The sequence below is a fragment of the Pelecanus crispus genome, chromosome Z, assembly GCF_030463565.1.
Source record: "Pelecanus crispus isolate bPelCri1 chromosome Z, bPelCri1.pri, whole genome shotgun sequence".
Lineage (NCBI taxonomy): Eukaryota > Metazoa > Chordata > Aves > Pelecaniformes > Pelecanidae > Pelecanus > Pelecanus crispus.
The window spans coordinates 79,167,709-79,190,709 of NC_134676.1; the positions used below are offsets into that span (position 1 = coordinate 79,167,709).

The 23,001-nt window shown below is 37.9% G+C and overlaps 1 protein-coding gene across 23 annotated transcripts in view; it reads right to left on the minus strand.

Annotated features, from left to right (window-relative positions):
- Positions 1 to 5,307: 5,307 nt before the first annotated feature.
- Positions 5,308 to 23,001, minus strand: part of SSBP2 (single stranded DNA binding protein 2) — a 196,496-nt gene continuing 178,802 nt past the window's right edge. For 16 of the 23 annotated variants that reach the window (XM_075726701.1, XM_075726696.1, XM_075726697.1 and 13 more), the window contains 5 exons: positions 21,306 to 21,376; positions 19,913 to 19,991; positions 16,806 to 16,834; positions 11,956 to 12,054; positions 5,308 to 9,129 (listed from right to left, as the gene is read on the minus strand). In XM_075726701.1, the coding sequence (XP_075582816.1) occupies positions 9,100 to 9,129; positions 11,956 to 12,054; positions 16,806 to 16,834; positions 19,913 to 19,991; positions 21,306 to 21,376 (308 nt within the window). In that variant the 3' untranslated portion in view covers positions 5,308 to 9,099. Of the gene's footprint in view, positions 9,130 to 11,955; positions 12,055 to 16,805; positions 16,835 to 19,912; positions 19,992 to 21,305; positions 21,377 to 23,001 lie in introns of those variants that run through there. The other 7 variants (XM_075726700.1, XM_075726699.1, XM_075726693.1 and 4 more) reach the window with 4 other exon arrangements.

Sequence of the window (23,001 nt, forward strand, 5' to 3'; positions counted from 1 at the left end):
TCATTTAAACTATCAATAAAAACAAATAAAAAATACAACTTAAAATAATCCAAGTTAAGAATCCCCTTCAATTTTCCCAGCTTTTTCACTGTTCCCATCATTGTTTTTCAGTCTAGACAGGATTTGAATTTCTGATGTCAGAAACCAGCAAAGAACACAAATACATTTTCAGCTCTTTGTTGTATATCAGAAAATACTAATAAAAAAAGAATCCAGAGTTCAAGAATTCAGATGATTTTTCTCTCTTGATAAACAGACAAATAATTAAATCCTCCTTAAAACACTACCTCACGTAAAGCCTGTCGTAGCTGGGGACGAGGACACAATATGGAGGCAGCGCTTTTACCCCCTGCATACCCTTAGAGATGGTCATCTGTCCTGGCATGGATGCAGAAGGTTTTGAAAAAGAAAAAAAAAAAAAAAAAAAAGAGATACCAGAGGGAAAGCTAGTATCTCTTTGCTCACTTAGTGCAAGGAAGCCTGTAGGCTGGCGGGTCTCTCTGTGACAGTCTGCTGAGGTCCCGCAGCCTGCCTTTGCCAGGGGACAGCAAGAGGAGAGACTTTCTTTCCCTCCCGGGCAGTTCCCTGTGCAGAGCCCAATCTCTTAGGCTTGCAGGCAGCTGCAGGCAGCTGCGGCTGGGACGCACACACTGCATACCCAGCACGGAGCCATGAAATGTGCTCACCTGCAGCTGCCTGTTGTCTGCTAAAATCCAACCCCAACCTCTCAAAAAGGATACGAACTGGGTTGAATTATCTTTACGTTACATTTAATATTCCCGTAAATGGCTTATATATCTGCTGTTTGAAATAAATTCTGAAACCACTAAGCGTGCTTAACAAAGCTTTAACTGTATGTGAACAGCAAGTTTTGAGGACAGAACAAGTACTGTTGTAGTATATAATACACATGGCTGTACAATCAAAAGCCACCTCTTGCTTCAAAACAAGAATTTACAGTAGTAAGCAATGGTGACAAAGTTTCTTACACAAAACCTACAGGAATTTACAGAATATGCATGGATCACTGAGGTTATAATGCCAGCAGTAGACTACATGAGTATCTTGTGCAATGTGAACAAAGTTGACAATAGTTTACCAATGCTTTAAGTAATTCACATAAATATGCTAAACCACCAGCTACCAAATCTTCCTCCTGTCCCCACCAGAAACAAGTGTTTGCCAGATGCATGTACAACAATCCATAAAAAAAAAAATATTTGTTTTTGTGGTTTTAGGCAAACATGCACAAAATAGATGCACTGCAACATTTTTGCAAGAGGATACTTGCCACAAAAAAAGCCCTCAAAATTAGGGTCCCTAAGCATATACAGCATTTTGATTCACACCTCTCAAATAGCCACTACAAGGCTAAAAATGTTTATTGTATGGATGCTTTTTGTCCCCCCCAAAAAAATTTACTTGATTTTCAACTAACAGAAAGCTCCAGCTTCCACTTTACTCATGCCAGTCTTCAATGTCTGTATTTCAGCCCTAGTTTAGGAACTTTTATTCTCTTCCTTAACCATTAATGTAAATGTAAATCAAACCAAAACTAGGTTAATCAGAAAAATGAGAACAGACCTGGGAACAGCTTACACCTGCTTTTGAATGTCATGTTTTTAGACAGCAATTCAGCAAACTCTGCTTTTCTTTTCCACTAAACTGTTGGACATGCTCTGTGCTCATGTTGGAGATGGACTTTGATGTCCACTGGAAGGGCACCTGCACTTTGCTCATCTGTAACAGAAGGTGTGGCCCGTGGATATCGCAGTCCCTGGTCCACAACCTACCTAGATCAAGAAACCCAACCTCTCTGCTGGGGACTACAGACTCTGCAGGATGCACCTCTGCATTAGAAAAGACAGCAGTGGCTACTGGATCCTAGCTACCAGTTTTGCTGCTAGCAAGCTTGTTATCAGTAACATACTTTTCAAAGTCTCCTAGTAAATTATAGCTTCAGTAAACTTCTCCCTCAATTAAACGTCCTCTGTTTGGATTTTATTTTCCTCCAATCTGCACAGCAAATATCAGCTTTTGTTTCAAGCTATTTTATATCACTGTTAGAAATCATCTTGTCTAATGTCTGAGTCTGCGAGATGCTAACTTTCCTAATCTTGAACAGTAAGATCTCTCAGGATATTGCACCGCCACTCCTTATTTGTTGTTATGCTCTATGTCTGTAATGAAATAAACTCTCTATTGTAGGGCTCTAGTTACAGATGTGAACAACTTTCCGTGCGTTTATTGGGCAAATTGCTCTTTTTTTGCAAAGATCTGGCATGGTACATTTAATGGGAAAATCCGAAGGAGAGAGAAGAAAACATGAAGATAAAACAACAGAAGTAAAGCCTACAAATATCCAGTTCATCCAGTTGATAATTTGGCTCCTCAAGGATTGGAGCAGTTGTTCCATAGAAATAAATCTTCATATCAAAAACAATTACTGATGATTCACTCTATAGGGACAAACATAGCTTTGGTCATGGTTATTGTTATAATTCCCTCCTAACCTGAGGAACTGTATATATCTCTGTAACAGACCAAACTTCTAAATTGTATGGTCTATTTCCTAGTACACCCAGGGTATTAAGAAAATGCATCACCTTTCAAAATCCCCATGTTTTTTGCTGATTCCCTATGAAAACTGGTGCTAAACTGCCAGAATTTTCTCCTAGCAAAATTAAGCTTCTTGTCTCAGCATCTTAAAATCTTAAGGGATCCCCAGACCTAACTGCAAGAAGAACTGTACAAGTTCTCAAGGGAACAGCGAGGTAGCGTACGAATACCTTATTTCTGAGTGCACACCTGGTGGACATATTATCCAGTCCTTAATTACCAGACCCTGTGAACAAGCCTGCTTGGCCACTCTCCTGAGAGATACAACCACAGAACCCTGCACAGCTAAGGGGCACCCTGAATAATCCATGAGATACAGTGAAAACACGGAATAGACAAATGAAATTACTATTGTGAATTAGGCTCTTACAAACTCATACATATCAGATGTTAGGCAATCCACTTTTGGGGATGTGGAAGGAGCTTTCAGTATCAAGTCCCACTGTATTGTTCATAGCAACTAGGTAGTAGATCTTGTTTTGATCTGATTTCCCCAAAACCATGTCTTTCAGCAAATATTTATGATGCTGAATTCAAATAAATAAAAAGGTAATTTGCTTTCCCAATTTCTTTTCCACATTGAAATTAGACAGTGGCTAGAAAGTGATCATTTTGAATTAAAACTGAAAATTGCATTTTTATTAAATGTGGAAACATGTACCCAAGAAAACCTTCATACATTTTTATGGCAAGTTTTCCCATTACATGAGAGGCTTTCTTACATATTTTAAGTTTAAATGAAGAACAGTGACCAAACAGAAGTTTGGACTAAAATTGCAAAGCTGTTAGCTATGTTGAGGGAACTATGGCTGAACAGTTCAAAACAAGATGGAAGGCCAAGTTCACAAAAATAGATCATGTACTGGTGAGCAATGCTCTAGTAAAGTAAGAAACAGAAGAAAGCCAAATCTGTTCCACGTATCAGTACCAGATACATAAACATGCTCCTGCATTGGTAAAAGCTTTAAAATAATGTCTGTTTAGGGAAGACTTAATTTGAGCTTCTAGACTGTCCACACTCGAGCATGGTTTTAGTGTATCAGTAGTCCTACTTTCCTGAAGGATACTACTTTATTCTTAAATCTCTTTAAAATTACCTATGTGCAGGCTTTATTTCAAACAAATTTGAACGTGTTTGCCGTTTCAGAGTTTTAATGTGCTGAGTAGATAATCCATTTTTTTGGTCTAAATTTGTTACTGTAATTTGTTTCCAAGATAACAGCACTGGCAGACAATTTGCATGCATGCACTCAAAGCAGTATTTTAGGTAAGGACTTTTTTCTTGTTTTCCAGTTGAAACATCATTTTGGTAATTTCATCAGACCCTCTGAATTTTGCTCTATTTACTCAGTTTATATATCTGCCAAATCATGCCACACCTCAGATAAATTACATATTTCACCCAGATCGGGGTGAAATCCTACCAAAAAATGACCTTATGTGAGTGGTTTCATCAAAGTTTGAGCAGGACAACTGGCATGAGCAGCAGCTTATATGACTGAGCCAGGAATGTCTGGAAAGTAGAAGCTGCGCACACTAAAATTTAAATCTCACTCATTTATCTCTGAGTGTACTGAATTTTTATAGTTGTTTCATATCATTAAATCCTGAATTAGATCCTTAGTGTTTGAAGAGAAACGAGCTGTCGCTGTTGAGTTTTTTGGGTTTTATTTGAAAGATGTGCTTTGTCAGGATTCCCATCTTTAGGGCCCAACCAAACCCAAGCATGTTTGGGACAGGAGCCATGGTTATATCACCACTTACAGTGAATTAAAGACAAATAAATTTACCTGTACTGATCTTTTTTTCTTTACATTGTTAAGCTCTATTTTACATTCTCCAAATGCAAATCTGTAGGGCCAAATTTTGAAGAATCCAGCCCATATTTAGCAGCCAAAACAACAACAAAGAATCAGAGCTGACTATGAACAGGAGATAACACTTAAAAATGATTAACTGATCTGAGAAATAGAAATCGGTACAATACGTATCAGCTGAAAATTCATTTTGACTGGTAAAGGGAAAAAGAGAATCAAATGTTCAACACTGAATATCATAACAGCTGGTCCCTCATTAAATTACCCATCTAATTCCAAATCATCTTTACATGCAGTATTTCATTCGGTAGCCACAGAACAGGGGAAAATTCGAATGATTTTCAGCCAGTTCAAGAAGCTGTCCTGACACATGAATTGCTATCCATAAAGACACAAGACTTTATTCACTTCTTTGTAATTCAAATTATTTAAAATAAATAATTAGCCTACATATTTCTCATTGCGTATTCCCATTGCAAGGGGAAGCAACAGCTGGATGTCTTGGGACATGGGGCATTTAATCCTGTATTAAGGGGGGCAGGCTGGTAAATCTGAAAGTTGTTACCGTCTCTGAATATGTGACCCATTGGTGGTCTGGGCTCTGCAACCAAAAGGCTTCCAAATAAAAAATGGCAAATGTGGCCTCAGCCACAGGCTGATGGACGATCCTCTGATCTGGGAACTGTCAGTCTGAGATGCCTCCGAGTCAAGCTGAGGCACGTTTATGTCACTGGGCGGCATATGGTGTGTCAAAGACTTGATTCAAGGTTATTGCCACATTTTTTACATGCACCAAACTCACTCTCCAGTGGAGGGGGGGAAACACAGAGTGCAACTGCAGCTCTTCCTCATGCTCAGGCAATTAAGAAAATAATGCAACCCATACATGCAAATAACCAGGTATTTTTTTAATGCACGTCAGGCCACATGCTTTACATGTGATTCATATAGCTTCTTCCTTGCCCTAAACCCTGTTCTTGCCTATACAAGACTTAGACATAGAGATAAAATCTGGGCGATAGGGACATAAAATCTGGTTATGAATACTCCTTTTCATAGGTTTACGCAGCAGGTAAAATACTGGTTTCACTGTGAAATTCACAAGTGAATCCCAGTTTCAGCTGATTTCTACAAGGCCAGAATATTTGCCAGAGTTCTCACAGTATGAAAGATCCATTACTCCCTATTTTTGCTACTCTAAGATTTCATCACTTCTTTTTTAAAAAGCTTTATTTTAACCTTGCCTGAAAGACCCATTTACAGAATCACGATCTATTTATTTCTATATTAGAGAGAGAATTCTATCTAAAAACCCAGTGTGGAAAAACTATTCTGCACCACTTAAAATGGAATTCCTCCTAGAGCTGGACAAGTTCTGACGTTATCAATAATGCTGTTGCATAAGGACAGATATAAACAGCAGTTACGTTACACACTGGTATCTAGTGCATTAGAAACATCAGGGGGAGTAAAAAGTCAGTGCTTGGAAGTAGTCTTTCTTTCCACATTAATACTCTAGATATGATGAAAATCCTACACGGATTTATAAGCAAAATAAAGAAAACAAATGAACAAGCAAAAAGCTCTATGCATATTTAAAAAAAAACCCGAAGGGATACTTACAATTTTGAAGTTGACTATTTAGCACACAAGATCATTTTCTAATGGTTCAGATACAGAAGCTATGTATGGTTATTATCACCTGATCTTACCAATGCACGTGGAAGTAACTTTACTCATGTACGTATGCACAGGGATCTAAGCATTCCTTACAGAAAGCAAGATGATTAGGTTTCCTTCTATCTGATTAAAATTCTAACAATAAGATGTGCAAATTATGTGCCTGAAAGGATGTTATGCTCTTGTATACAAATTAGGATAACATATTTTGATAATGATACTCAATATGTGTTGGCATTTCCATTTAAGGGGTTTCTTTGCACAGGTTTAATTTAATGGTCAGACTTTCATCCTTAACAGGTGCCTGTAAGCTAAACTATTGCAGATAATGCCAAATTCAGAAAGAAAGAAAAAAAAAAAAAAAGTCTGTGATTAATACTAAGCCCCGATCCTGCATAATTTTGCCAGAGTAAGAAGCTCCAGCAGTGGCATGTAGTCTGTCTTGTAAGAGCCCTCAGTGATGCCACCACGGCCAGCTGCAGTGTGCTCAGTGGGCACACTGCTTGCCTGCAGGAGCCCCAGCTTGGCATGGGACACTAGGGGGGTTGCCCTGGAGATACACAACAGCCCCCAGATGCACTCAACAGTTTAAGAGCTCACTCGAGGGCACACTTACCTGGCGTGTGGCACTTGATGCATAGTCCAGACATACCCATCTACCTTAGTCCAGCAGCAGTGAGATTGTCTGATTGAAAATGGGCAGAAAAGAGTCCTGAAGTCCTTCTTAGAAGGCCACCAAGGATACTATAGATGTCAAATGCAGGCTGCAAGGATGCTTGGACTCTGCAGCGCTTATGGGAGAAGCTGGGCTGTGCTGGGGACATAGTAACTGAAACCAGTGGTATTAGTGACAACAGCAAAGGGTCTTAGGAAATCAAATCTGATTTTGTGTTTTTGTAACTCGAATCAATAGTTAGGGCTTCTAGCATCTTTTGAGAAAGCAACAAAGTGTTTTCCAAAGATAAGCAAATGAATGTAACCTTCATAATCACTGGGAATCCACAAAACCATCTAATGACTATCTAGTTTATGATTACAACTAATCAAAGTAGTTATTATTACTAAAAAGTAATGCTACCAAAATCTTTTGATATTTTAACATAATTTTAAGCCTCCAAGAGTTTCATCTTTGAATAGCCCTAACAAGAGAGTAAAAAGTGTCACACCTTTTTATTTTCATATATTATATATATGTGTGTGTATACATAATATATGTAAATAAAAATGAGTTAGAAGATTGTAGTATTCTTTACACATCCCATTATGTGCAGCTACCATCACAATGAGTCCACTACACACACTTCTTTACCACAAGTTCATGAAAAAAATCTCCTTGCAAGAATTCATGGACATAACCACATCTCAGAACTGCTCCCCCTATATAAGTGGCTCTTCTATATGCAAAGTCCAAGGAGAGGACTGCTTTTTGCCTGTGGCATGAATTTTTGTTCAGCCACTTTGTGCCTGCATTGCTGATCATCAAACTTTTGATCACTACACAGCTGAAAACTTTTGTTTTCTTGGGGGAGCTGGAAGTCATTAGGAACTAAATGTACCATAATCTTGGTTTTAAAGCTTTGCCTGAAGAGACATGGGAATGCTTCCAGATGCATTTCCTTTAAGACCATATGCCTTTTCTCTATTCTGTCCCCAGCTTTCATGTCTAATAGGTTGACCTCCTTACAAAATAGCCCAGACCTTTGTTCCTCTTCTGTTCATGGCAAAAGGTAAGACTCTCACATGGCTAGTAGTCATAAGAAGTTTACTCCATCATTTTGGCTCAAAAAAAAAAAAAAAAAAAAAATCGCTTACTAGAAAGTTTTGGGGAGAATTCATTCTAGTAGACATGGTGAAAAATACACACCAAAGTAGCAGGGCAACCCAATTTTCTGAAAGGGCTTGGGAAATACTGTTTATAATTAGGACCATGGACTGTTACGATTTGGTTGAGAATCACTGAAAATGGGAAACATAATAGTAAATTGTTAGGAAAGGTTTTGGTGATAAGGACTCTACTGTATTTCCACTAACTACCACCCCTACGGAAGATCATGCTAAATAGAAAACTCATTTCCAAGGGCAGAAGCAGCCCTGACACTTTATTGCTAGATTCTATAGCAATTGGAGCTGACTTACAGTAACCTTATAGTACTTTATATAAACTGAGAAGCTTGTATCAAATTCAGGCTTCCATTTAAAATAGATATTGCAGATATTAGGCTTCAATTAAAGAAGAAAAATAACCTTCAGTGCTTCTTTCTTTAAAGGCAAAGTATAAAAAAAAATCACCAAACTAGGTGAAAATTATTAAATTTCTCCAAAAAATTAAGATGAGCTTTCTTCTATTTCTTGAGACAGTACAGTTTGTGATTCACAGGGTAACTGGTATCAAACACAAGTTAATGAAAGCTCTTATAAGCAATTTTATTCCTATCCATAATGGCAGGCATTTACAAAATCAGAAGAATTTATCATTTGAGTTAACCTTAAAAAATAACTTATAAAGCAGTGATATATGCAACATAAAACAGTTCAGGAGGGGAGAGGGAAAGCAAATTTTAATAATTAAAGTGTAAACGTGAAAAAAAAAAAAAAGAAGGAATAAAAGTCCCTACTTCTCATTTCTACTTAAGATGTCATGTGATAGTATTTTACAATGTCCTGCAGGTCTATATATGTATGTGTGCATTTCAATATCACACACACATACATATACATTAACCCACCATGTACATACACAGATAATTGTTTGCAGTTCTATCGTGGGCAGTTCTGTTATGCCACTCTTTACAGTTGTCTCAATCATGTTTGGGACCCACTGTCTTGACAAAACGGGGGAGATGGCAGAAAAAAAAATGGTGGGTCTGACTGTGTCTGAGATCCTTTTGTTAAACTGTACACGGGGACGAATAATTTTCTTCTGCAGTAGCTCTCTGAAGAGGGCCAACTCACTGTGGTCTTCATGGCGAGACTTGTTAACGGATCACACACTCATTGTCATGCTAGGGGAATACTGAAAAAAGAGGAATCCACATTTTAACAACTATTTCCGCCCCCAGGGTAACTAAAACCAGTTCTGGACCACAGCAATGAGTTCAAATGTCAACATGCTCTTTGAACTTCCTCCTAAATTTGTACTGTAGCCTGTGCTAAGGCTGTAGTTGAATTTGTGGTATCATAACTTCTGTTATGCTTCTCTCATTATGTAAAAATACAACTATTAACTGATAAAGCCAACTCCCTTGAAGACTGTTTTGGTGCTACCTGGGTGGTGTGATGAACCAGTAACTTCACTGATGCTTTCCAGACCTTTTCCTGATCAGTGCTGGCTACTGGGGTGGGGGGTTAGCTAGGCAGACAGCTAGTCTCAAGTAGACCAGATGCATTCATGGTTAGCTGAACCACATAAATATTTTGGAGAGCTTTTTTACTTCATGGAAGAAAGGGAATGAAGATATGTCTGACTGGAGTTAAACTAGCCTTTTTGGCCCATATTATTTTGTATTTTTGATTTTAGTAGGCAAGCTGAATCAAGGATCAGAGGTCATTCTCCTTTATGTGAACCAAAAATTCAATCACCACATTACATTATTATCATAACACAAACTGAACTGCAGCCCTTATACAAGCTATAGTTGCCCTCAAGTTAGCAGTACTTCATTATAATAATCAATGGGACACCACAATGCCTAGAAGAAGTGCACATCTATATGTCTAATTTGTTTTTAAATTGAAAATTACAGGCTACAGGAACACTTAATTTGGCCTAAAATCTTCTAAGTAGAGGAAAATGTTCAAATGCAAGAAGTGTTAGTGTTATGAAAACTGATACAAGGAACGGAAAGATAAATTTGCTTTTGCAAAAACAGATGCAATAAAAAAGCTGCCAAAATTAGAGTTTCAAGCTGGTCCTTTCCAAGTGTCCAAGCATATTAGAGAATATGTTTCCCCGTCACGTCAACTGCATAGAATGGACTACTTGGGTGAAGTCTATTTTGTCCCACGTCATGTCTCTGATGTCTCTGTCTCTGTCCTGTCCCACATGTCTCTGTCCCATCATGTGCTGAGCACTCCCACAGTGGGCCAGCAAAGCTAGGAAGTATCTGCTTATCTTTAGCCATCAAATGCTTAAAGAAAAGCATGGGTTCAAGTGATTTCCTGTATCTGAGCCAAAGTACCTGGGTAATCACTTTGGACAAGGAATTTAAAGGTGTTTGTGATTTTTAACTTATTAGCCAAGCACTGTTGCCCACCCTGAAGCAAAGCTCCTGGTGACCTGAGCAGCAAATTTGCCTGAGAAAGGACTTGATAATAATGGCTACTCTAAGTAGCCAAGTAATGAAATATGAATCAGAAAGCAAGACCGTTCCCAAAGACTACAATGTGACTCGTGTTAGAGAGGAACTGATACCTAGAAGTAAACTAGAATGCATGTGGCATGTGTAATGCATGCCTTGTAGGCATACATCTCACATAAATCCTTGAGAAAACTGGGCCTCAGGTTCTTCCAGGTAGGAAAATGACATCTAGGAGCACCTAGAATCCAGTAAGTGTCTGAGAAAACTGATTTTGAGTACAGCTGATGTCCTTCTTTTCATGACTTTAGTTCGGTGAACTGGCTTGCCTGCTGATCAGATTGCCTGCCCTCAGTACAAGCAATGCATACCAAATTGAGAGTCAAGGATTACCATGACCAAGGATCACATTTAATGGATGTTCTGTGGTTACTAGTTTCTTGGCAGATATTGAAACATCAGTCCTTTTGGGTTGTATAAACCAATTGTCTCCAATACTCCACACAATCTGGCCATGTGCCCTCTTTATGAAGACACCAGCCATTAATACGAAGAAATTCTTCCTTTTCACTAGCTAAAGAAGCAAACCCAAGAAACCCCAGAATCTGATTGCCACAAAATTTGCCATGCAATTTGACTGTTTTGTGATCTAACAGAAACTGTTTACTCCTCATAATTTCTGAGCTGAAGTTCACCACTGCCATAGTTAATGAAGCTGCACTCACTTCTGGCAGCAGTGATTTCCAATAAGAATAGAAGTGTTGAAGTCACTCAGCATTTATGAAAAATCAGGCCACCCCTATTTAGGAACTTAAATGTGGATTTAGAAACCCAGCTTCAGGCACATGAATATGAAAATACTGCAGTCTTGCTCTGTAATGTGTTTTACACCACGTTTTGCTGCCTCAAGCATTCTCCATTTTAAAATAGCATCATTTGTCCCAGAATGAACACTAGAGGGGACCTTTGCTTTTTCTGCCTCTAACAGTACACTGCATCTTTGCAACATGAGATCTACTCGTGCCCTAATTGTATACTTCAGTGTGAATCATCTTCTAAAAGACATTGCCTGCAAATCACAGTGTTTAGGAGTCAAATGTTGGGCAACTACACATTGAAACACTGAGATGTAAGGATCTGTAAACTCTGTATTTAGGCTGCTCGGATATTGCCTCACAGATGCCCATTGTGCATTATGGAATACATGAGGCATAATTATTACTGCTTGACAGATCTAACTTTCATTGACAACTGACCTCTTAATCTAGAAAAAAGAGTTTCTGCAGTCAATCTACACCTCCCACATTTTCCAGTTCCAGCTCAACTTCTGGCACTATTTTGCACAATTTTTTTGTTGAATCAATACTGTAATTTTAGAAGCTAGTAAAAACCACATAAAGCACAGTACTGCATTACAAGTACACTACAAAACTGTTTGCTCTTGATGTTATTTTTCTTTTTTAAATGAAATACCAGAGAGAAACGTTCACAAAGTGTAAAAAAAAAAAATTAAAAAAAAAAAAAAAAAGTAAAGAAATACTTACGCTCTCACTCTGAAAAGGGTTTAGGAAGTTTCCACCCATCTCACCATCATCCCTGGGAGTGCCAGGCTGATTACTCATGCTCATATTACTGGGAGAGTTCTGTTAAGTAAGATTTAAAAACACAGATTAAGTGTTGAAGATTTCAGTTCATTTCCCAGCTTCACCAAGTGTGCCAAAGGCACGCTTTACGCGATATTGTAGTGCACAAAGATGCACTGTGCAATACACTGAGATTTCCAAAGATGAAAAATAAGCCTCTGTGGGGTTCTGCACGATTTGGTCACTGATTTTAGGCTCTAAAGTAATGCTTTCTTCCCTGAAGCAAGAACTATTCACCTGTAATTCTTGTTTTCAGGTTATAGCCAGCATCTTCTCCTACTGAAGTCAGGAAAAGCTATAAATGGCTGCAGCAGGTATATGAGGTAGCTCTGTCACTCCATTAAATCATGTGGACAAATTCAGTGATGTCTATGAGCGTGTGCCTTGATGTATGTGACTTACGAATATGTACTTAAAGGTAGACATGTGGACGGATCTGGTCTACACAGACCTTTGCAAAGGCCTGGGTCTGAGGTCTTTCATCATAGTGTTCACAATTCATTGAAGTACAGTTTCACAAATAGTTCACAAGTGTGGTTCAAGTGCTAAACCACTTCACTGAGTACAGCTAACACACAGTGTTCATAGGTAAAAGAGTTAATAAGAGTTTTAGATAAAAGACTTCAGGGTAACAGCTAGCCACTGGACTGGCCTCACAAACACTTTCAGGAGGAGCTGTACTTTTGCTATCTGCTTGCACAGAGCATAATGCAACAGTGTTTTAATCTACCTTTTATGCTAATAAATAATAACAATAAAAAGGCTTCTGAACATAAATTCCTTTTCTTTACAGAAGTGCACAACCACCTCTGCAATATTCAGAAAATGCTTTCAAGAATCAGTTACTCAAAGAGGGGGTGAAACAAGGTAACTGTCAGAGAAATTATTCTGATTCAATAGCGAATACATGATTATTGTAGACACTACAATTAGTTAGGTGTTTTTACAAAGCTGATTTGTGGTACCCTACTGTGCCTGGAGCATGGGTGAGTCTCTTACCATCTCTGTTAAAGAGTCCTACTTATAGAGGATTTGTGATGGAAAAGGAGCAGTCAGGGAAAGAGGAAAGCAAAGTCATGAACTTCATTATGAAATGTTTATATCTATCACAGTTCTTCCCTTGATTTTTTTTTTGATCCAGAAAAATTGAATGCAATATTGCTGTTGAGATTTTACTCATACAAATGCAAATCTGGTATGTCACACTAAATTTAACACAAACCTAGTGCAGTCAATGGGCAAGCTAACAAAATGCAACTCCAAGTAGTGCTCTTGACCAAAACATAATAGCTGTAGGAATCCTAAGTGAATTTGTTCTCTTTTTCTTATGTTACTCTCAACTGCAATGCTGACACAGTATGTCTGTTAGCACAGAGATTTTTTTCTTTAAAAAACCAAGGTATTGTGCACTTTAAAAATACCTGCATGCAGTCTTCATTTAGTATAACTGAATCAGCAAGAGATCAAACTTTGAATGAAAAATAGCAAACAAACAAACAAACAAGCAAACAAAAAAAGAGAAAGTCCCCTTAGTTTCTTGGCACTTTCCTCACAACTACAAAGGCTATCTATCCTAACCTGGTACTTAAAAGATGTATAGTGGAGTAGTCACTGAACAGAAAATGGGATGGGATAGCTATGATTTCTATGTGACCTTCATACCATATTTCCACATGCTCCCCTTTGTAATCATTAAGTCACGTGTTGACCACTGTCCATAATTTAAATATTGCAACATATTCCACTGTTCCATAGGATTTACTTCACCTCCGAAGAGAATAAAAAGCATTGTTCCCAGCTTCACCAAATACCAAAACTTAAATCAGTTGCTTTTTGCTACTACATTAGCAGAGTGGTACACCTGATGGCTGTACACACTGTCTGCTTTGCAATGTATTTTGTATGGTTAACGAAAGGCTGCTGTTAAGTTTTCACCATATTCCCCTGAGTGAAGATCACCATTCTCATTCTGAATGGCCAAGTATGTTTATGGGTTCACCTCAGTGTATTTATTTTCTGTGTATTTATTTATGAGATATAAAATTAATTACGTAAGTGACATGCAGGCATAAGTGGTTTTTATTAGCACCTGAAATGCAACTTACAGAGTTGGGTCAAGACCCCTGCCTTTGCCCTTTTGCTTTCTCCAGTCTAGTTCACTGCTTCTGAAACTGTGATCCCCAGATCTCCAGGAATCACTGGACAACATGTCCATGAAAGACAACTAAAAGCCTGACTAGTTAATTAACGTCTGACCATTAAGTTTGCTGTTCAGTGAAGTTAGTATAGCAAATATTTAGGAATCCACAGCTTGAAAAAGGTTGAAAACTATTGCTTTAGTTCAAACAAAGCTATTGTATGTTAAGCAGGAATTAATTCAGGGAAGTCCTGTTGCCTGTGTTATGCAGGAAGTCATACTACACAATCGTATCAGTCCCTTCTGGCCTTAAAATCTATGAATGTAAAGTTTAAAACCCACTAAGGCCTTGTCACATTTATTTTATACGATGCTCCCACACTTTTGGTCATTCCTGGGGCATTTACCCCTATTTTACCTTGCTCTGTGGAGCACAAAGCTTTGAAAGTTCTGCAATCACTACAGTACGCCAGCCCCAAAGGTTCAAATTCCTGACATAAATGCTTTTATAGCAACTCCCTGGGCTGCTTTTATGGCCAGTATGGGGTCTAGCATTGTAACACTAGCTGAGTTTTTCCAAAGCAAGTATGTCTTTGATGCCGGCACAAACTCCATCGGCACTGCAAGAAACACTGGTTATTAATGTTTATTTAATATGCATAATTTCAGTTCATTTACTCCCCCCACCTCAATCTACTTAATAAAAACTTCATGGTTTGCCATTCAGCCAATTAAATTAAAATCTTCTTTAGAAAATGTAGCTCTGAATTCTGTGAGCCACACTGATTCTACCAAGACTGGATTAATTTCTGCATCTCCTGGGAATGGATAATCAGCTCCTCTAATATGCATTTTACTCCACTGAAGTCCTATGCCTGGACCTGAGCATCACACAGCCCAAACTGCGTGAACTTCAGTGAACAATTTCTGTCACTGGATATCTACTTGTGAAAAAGCCAACTGCAAGACTAGCCGGTGATGTATGCAGGGAGACTGTTGCCTGAACAAGAACAACCCTTGTACCTGCGTACAAAACTGGAAGGCAGCCACCTAATAATTTTGCATGCATGAATCCCAGAAATCTACTACTCCTTGCAAACAGAACTCTTTCATTCAAGTTTCAAAAGCGTTATGTACTATTACCTACCCGAAATTACAAATGCTACCCATACACTTTTACTACTACCAATGAAGGCTGCATATTGGGCAGTGCTATGCAGAAAAAGATATTTAAAAGCTATTAAATATAATGGTGTAACAGGACAACTCTGTTACCTCTAAAGTAAATAGCATTTTCTTTTAGTTATTTGAAAAAGACATGCATCAAATGTGATTTCCCTGAGTTAGTTATAATGGTTAACAAATTACAAGACTTCCAGGTAAATTTTTGGATCCCAGTTTTCAGAGCTCCTGATACTTGTATTAGCACATACACTGATACTTAATACCAGTGGGTTGAATACAGGCTTTTAAAAATAATCCTATGGCAAGCTAATGGGAATGTTTTGGGTTTCTTCCTTAAAAAATGCTGCAGTTTGCAATAAAAATACTGAAGAAAATACATGGACATTGATTTAAAAAGTGCTGTAGGCTTATTATCTCATTGGAGGTTTTTACTGAATCCATCACTGCACATCTAAGCATAGCACAACTAAGGCAACATGGTCATTTCAGTCCATCGTTTTACTCTTTGCAGAGCCTGAAAATGTTATAGATCTTAAAAATGTACAAAAATACAGGATCGCTACAGACACTGCTCCCTCACAGGAGCAGCAATGGCCTCAGACACATTGCTGAGGTCCTTCTCTCCAGGAAGAATACACACTAAGCACACTGTACAGGCTACCCCTCTCCCATACCACACCACTAGACGACCACAAACTAGGGAACTGTACAGGATCCTCTCCTCCTCCTCTTTGGATATACAAATACATATCACTAAGTGAAGAATGGTTCCTGCCTTTTGAACACCTGGAAGCGTATTTTCAAAAAATTCACACTACAAACTTCTATGTTAACCCATGCAAATTTAGGTGAGCATTTTGTTCCTTACGTGTTGGCATCTCATCATAGCTCCTAAGCACAGACCTACACCAAGGTCCCTAGAGTGACTGGAGCATGTGCAGACCAGCCTTAGACAGATTTGAAGTGGCAAAGTCTGCACTGGGAGAGATCTAGTGACAGCAGCAGTCTTGGTCCTGGGGCAACCAAAATACACCAGCAGTTGGTATGCTCAAAACAAACTCATACTCCTTTCTTGGAAGCTTGTTAAGAATTTAGCTACAAATGAATGAGTTACAAAATTTTAACTGAAACAATCTCTTCATGAATTTCCATATTTATAGATCAAAAGCATGAAAGTGCAGGGAGATTGTTGTAGTGTTATATTTATTAGTTTCAGTCAGTTACATCTGAAGACGCTGAGTACGAAACACAGTGTTTTGCTGGGGACAGATTTATTCCAGTTTATCAATACCAAATAAGCTAATCAATTTCTAAATTAATTTTCAAGTAATATTAATTCTGTCAGCATAGCCTCCAAAGAGTTGACAAGCAGAAAATATATTTACAATGAAATATTCTAAAAATTCTAAATATTTGATTAGATACTCACTTTGGAAATACTGTCCATGTCTCCTGAGCCTTAAATTAAAATAGACAATTATTCAGTTAGTTTTGTGCTGAAGTTAATCTAAGAACTTTTTCATAGTAGATATATAGTGTAACAGCAATATTTTAAAACATAACCAACGATGCATCATCTCACTTGCTTCCCCATGTCTCTTTTAGTAGAAGTTTATGGTCAGTATTGAATAATGTTAGTCCTTTCTCTGTGTACACACCTGGGCCAAAAAGTGAGAAAAGAATGAAGGACACACTTCTGATCTGTATTAGTTATTTGGATGACATCCTTTCAGGATGAGACAGCCCAGCACAACTCAAGAAACTGTATGTGCAACCTCCCTGTCCTATTAGCCATGGTAGAGTACAGGTAATGCATTAATTTGGGGTATATCCACCTATGGGAAATGTTGCTTCAGCTTGAGGAAAAAAAGGCAAAATAATGGATAACTAGTAAAAGTTGATGTTCCTGGGGAAAAAAAAGACCACTATTTTTACTGAACTTCAGGTATTCAAAACTCCCCAGCACTGGACAATCTCTGAGGTCAGCTGTGAGGGTTTCATCAATGTCTTTGCTCCCAGAAGCAGAAGCCTACTACCAAAATTGGCTGAAATGCCATCAACTTCTGATGCATTACAAATACTGATGATGACAGTATCTTTCAGAAGAAAGCAGATGATCCTGAGGACCAGAGTAACAGAAACCAAATAAAATTAAATATAATCAGTGCAAGACTATTGAAAAGAATTTTTTTCACATGCTATAACTCTCACTCAGGTAAAGCCAAGAATAAAGGAAATATAAACTTTAGGGTGGATGTATCAAGAAAAGCGTTTTTAGCAGCAACAGACAGTAAAGAATTCTGGTCACTTATTTTCAGGAAAGACAAATTCTAGAAGAGTACTGAATACAAAACTAGAAGAGTATTGGAGAAAAACAATCAAGCAAATGGAGTTGTGGAAGGAGACTGAAATAGCTTACTATACTTAGCCAGGCAAACTAAGGCTGAGAAGAAATATGATTTCTCTCTATAAATACATCAGATATGTAAATGTTATGGGGAGTCATTCTGTCATGGCCCAAAGGATAAATTTTGGTGGATATCAGGAAAATATGTCTTTCTAACCATCAGAGCTATGAACAGATATCCAGTAGAAGGGTTGTGGTCAAAGAAGTTGGAGAAGTTCAAGTTGGACCTTGACCAATTTATCCACCTGATTATGAGACACAGCTGCCTACTGCAGCATGGAAATGAATGCAGCAGATCTCTCCCAGCCTAAAAGAACCCAGGTTCCAGTTTAGATATGAAGTTACCCCTAGAAAGCAGTCATCATTACTTTGACTAAGCATGTCATCATTTTCAATAGAGAAAATAACTAACCAAAGGCTAGGTACACATAAAATCCTTCCATAACTGTTTCAATTTAATGTTTTCTTTTAGCTGAGAAATAATTCTCAGGCTATAGAAAGTCACAGAAAAAAATGTGACTACCTTTTACACAGCTTTTCACTTATTTGAATGTAATGTGCATCACTATTAATTAAAGAAACAATCCATTTTAGGATTGCAGTATGTTAAGAGAGGGTGTAAAATCACGAGGTGTCCTTATGCAAAGTAATCTAGGAATTTCAGGGACATGCTTTCCTAGAAAAAAAGATAATTCTATTAGGAGATAGATGCCTACTGCTGAATTTTAATCATTCAGAACATGTGTGCTAAATGAGGTTTGATGGCTTGGGGTTTTTTCTCATCTTGTCATAGCCTCTTCAAATTTCTCCCTTCTTCTTACCTGTTTATGCTTCCTGTCTCACAACCTCCAACTTTTGGGCTACAAGTGATAGATCTCCACCTACCATGGTGGTATGGACTTAAATAGTATGGAGTTTAGGTCAGTCCGTGTCTGTGCTGGGACGGCGACAGAGCTTTTGTTTGGGAAGAGACGCACAGGGAACAGTGGCAGCTTGGCTTCTGCCTGCCTGACCTGTATCTAGCTTGCACGGGTTTCTCCCCATAAAGGAAAACACTGCTCCGCAGGGTATTGCTGGTGCACCTTGTGGGCATCAGGCCAGCTCCCATATGTAGAAAAGAACCTTGCTGGTGGACCAAGGGGATAGAAGAAGAAAGAGATCTGAAGTCTTTGTAGTTTGAGGTTTCCCCCTGTTGTTGCTTGCATGACCAACACCCCTTGGCGCAGACAGAAATGAAGAGTACAACACAAGAACCGTAGTCAGAGCTACTGGCCTGGTGTTATGGTATGAGCAGAAGTAAAAACAAGGTATTTATTTACCTTGTGGGTATGGAAGAGGCAGGCATAAATGCAATTTATTTGCTGTGACTTGTTTCTTAAATCCCTGTCAGGTGTCTGTCATGCTTCCAGCAAAGAGTTAAGAGCAAGGAGTTTGCTAGGATAGTCAGGAGATGTGTGTTTTGCAGAGTTGTGCAAGGCTTCTCCCCCAGATACGAGTCCTTCAAAAATCACAGTGTCAAAAGTCAAGCAGTACGCTGTTCCTCCTGCCTCTGCATGCCCTGACAAGAATTCATGTTCTTTTAGGTGCATTAAAATTAGCACCTGAGTAAAGCTGCTAAGGGGGATGGAGTAATAATGCTCACACTTCACTTAATACAGCCAAGTATAGAACAAATGAGGATATCAAAATGTTGGGATAAAATCAACTTAACACATACATCAAAATATGTAATAACTTACTTCCAGGTAATTGATAAGAACGTGCACCAGCATGTCACAATGACACCTTCCCAAGATTTTCAAAGAGGAAGAGAGGTAAATAAAAACAGTTCTTAAGCCTTCACCTCTCTGTTACTGTGATGGTACGCTTTAGACTGTTTTTCATCAACTGGATTAAAACTATACTGTCTTATATAAATAAAATACAGTATTTTTCTTCCAGAGGTGCATGATGTATGCCAACTCATATGCTTAAAAAGTATCTTGATACTTCTTATTGATGTATATACAGCTTTTTCAGTTTTTAAAAGGTTTTTACACACAGTCTTCCACACAACTCGGAAAACTAGTTACAGAAAATGGCACTAGTCATTGAAAATTCACAGTGTTCATAATATTTACTATCATTACCTAATGATCCATTCATATGATGTGAATCCATTCCACCCAGTCCACTCATAGGTCCATCTGACCCTGGCCCCATTGGAAACTACAAAAGGATCAGACATTAAAAACTGGTATTACTGTACAATTTTTTGTAGATAATCTAATAAAAATAAAATATTCCTCAGGAAAAAAAAAAAAGAAAAATGCACAGTCCCAGCTCTGAATGCACAAGTGAAGTGAAAGTCTTTCATGTGAAGACTGCAAAAACATCATTGCTTTTGATGACTTTTTCCAATGCTACCTTCATGATTTTTGGAAACTTTCACCTCTGTAGGCTGGAATATAACTTAGGAATAATTTATTATTTACTTCAACATTTTGCATTTGACTTGCAAACCTGCTAATGCTGACCTAGCTCTACTCCCACTGAAGTTACAGGGAACCTTATGATTCTCTTCAGTGAGGAAGTGATTAATTAACAGCTTTCGAACCCCACCTTATCCATACTGATAATTGGACTACTCCACATTACCTTTGAGGCATAGGCAGTTTCTGTCCAATTTCAGATATTAACCTTAAATTTAGTTCTTCAAAAACTTAAAGCCATTAACACTACAGAAAGATTTCTAAAATTCACTGCATAATGATTTAGCAATATCTAAATATCTATATTTTTAAGTTCTACTGGCCTTTTTTTCAAAAGGCCAGTGATTTGGATTGTGATTAAATGAAATACGGTTGTGATCAGAGAAATAACATAAAACTGAAGGGAGAGAGAAAGATCAGAGAAGAAACAAGTTCTACCTAAGAATCCAGATTTTTGTCAGCTCTAGAACTGCTGAAATTTAGGCTAAAATAGACACAAGTTAACTAGTTCATTAGGCAAATACTTTAATGTTATCAATAGGTTTCATTCTTAACATCCCATTTAGATGAACAGGGAAGTTTATTTCTTCTTAGAAGTATTAATTTTATCCTTTTTTACAGAACAGCAAGGCAACATCGTACTGGGTCACTTTTAGCAACTTTCTCTTCCCTTTTCAAGGGTAGATACTTTTTTATAACAGAAATTTCAATCCTGCAGAAACTAACACTTAGTGGCAGCTCCTAGGATGATGTCCTATCACACAGAAGTCTATTGCACCACAGTGTGACAAACTAAGTCATCCCCAAGATCCACATATAGAAGCTTCTAAGGTCTTTGTCCATGTAGAAGAATATGCCCCAATCCTTATTTTGCATGTATTGTCGTGACTGATTTGGGAAACATTAAAAAGTACACGGTAGGGGGGAAGCAACTGAAGCATCACCCATAAAAATGGAAAACTTAGTATTAATGATATGTGATGGAAACATAGTGTTTGGATAAAAAAAGGCTGTATAATTCAAAGAAGGATATAACTAGATTCGTATTTACATTAGGTCTGTTGGGTCCAGGTGGTACTGCATTCATTAAAGTGTACATGTTGTCTCCAGAGTTGGTTGAATCTGTAATAAGAGATTATTTTAAGTGCTAATATATACCTTTCAATGAAACTACTCACCTAATACATTTCCTGTCATTTTGTCCATATTATTTCTGTGCCTGAATCACTGATACACAGTGGCAATATAATGGAAGATTTCAGTCCCTTTCTATCTATTACTACCACACAACAGAGCTATGAAAAGAAATAATTGCAATGGTCCCTAAGTGACTACTTCTAGACTCTAGTTTTATGCATGACCGTTAAAAGGTTTATAAATCACCAAATATGTGTAACTATTTAATTCCATAAACCCTTTTTCCTGGAGTTCCAAATTACTTCACTCATCTTCAATATTTTCTATAAAAAAGGAGTTTCCTTCTTGTCAATACTTCCTGTAATTTGTTTTCCATCTGTAATGAATGATAAATAGCTTCTCGTTATACAGACTGCAAGTGAGTACAGCGAACGAAAATTTTTTATTCTTACTCATGTCAGTCTATTTGATTTTGGATACATCTTAAGTATTCAGTGGAACATTGTGTGAAGATCCTTCCTCTAAGGACAGCTTTAGCTGATGTATCTTCATGGTACAGTGTGGTGCAATGCTTCAAAAAAACACCTGAATCCAAAACCACTAAAACCACCTGGCACAGCGTGGTGCCCAAGCCAGTAAGTTCTGCCAAGAGATTCACCTGGCCTTGCCAGATGTTGACACAGCTATATTGCATCTCAGTCCTTTTCCTCCAATCAATGCACATGAACTTTCAGATGGAGCACCTCCAGAGTTGAAATGCAAGATTTATTTAACAAGACACATAGAAGACAACCCACACAGCTCTTCTGGTTGCCCTTAAGAAACTAATGCCTAAGAACCATTAGTCGATACAAATTATTCATTCTGATCTCCAGCTTATCCCTAATGCTAACACACATGAAGTCTTAACATCCTTCATCAATATTTGTAAGTAAGAGAAGGCAAAAAATGCAGCAGACAGTAGACTAATTAGGCAAAAACCTTTCCCAAGGGAACTTGATGATAGGCTGTATAATGAAAAAGTTTACTGAGAGGAGAATGACCTAAGGGAAGTCTAAATACATCCCTAAGGTGACAGCATGATTTAAAAAAGCAGTGGCAACTCTGGGAAATCAGTACCTCTACAGTATCTGCAAAAAGAATAAAGAATAGTACTCTGTACCTAGCTCCTCCAAAAGACCATTCCACCTCTTTGAACCAGAGTTTTCAGATTAACAACACATGCAAAAACCACTGCTGAGCTGTAACTCCTTTTCCAAGACAAGGTGATGGGGAACTTTTGACTCAGAAGTAGTGAAAGTGAGAAAGCTGAGACCAGACTGAAATGTGTTGGAACTGGGAATGTGGCCTGATCTCCTGCCAAGAATGTATTTATAAGTACAGTGGGTAGTTAAAATAAAGGTCTTAGTCTATTCCTTAACCTTTCTGAGACAGTGTTCTAAGTATTCATTAACCTTGGTGAGTAATTCCATTATATACAGAGCACTATGTATCACTACAACATTCAAATATCCTGTTTGAGGAAGAGAGGGAGCAAAAAGCGTTTAGCCTAAAGTTGTGAAAGTAAAATTAGCACACAAAAAAGTTATTTTTAATGTTTGATAAGGTAT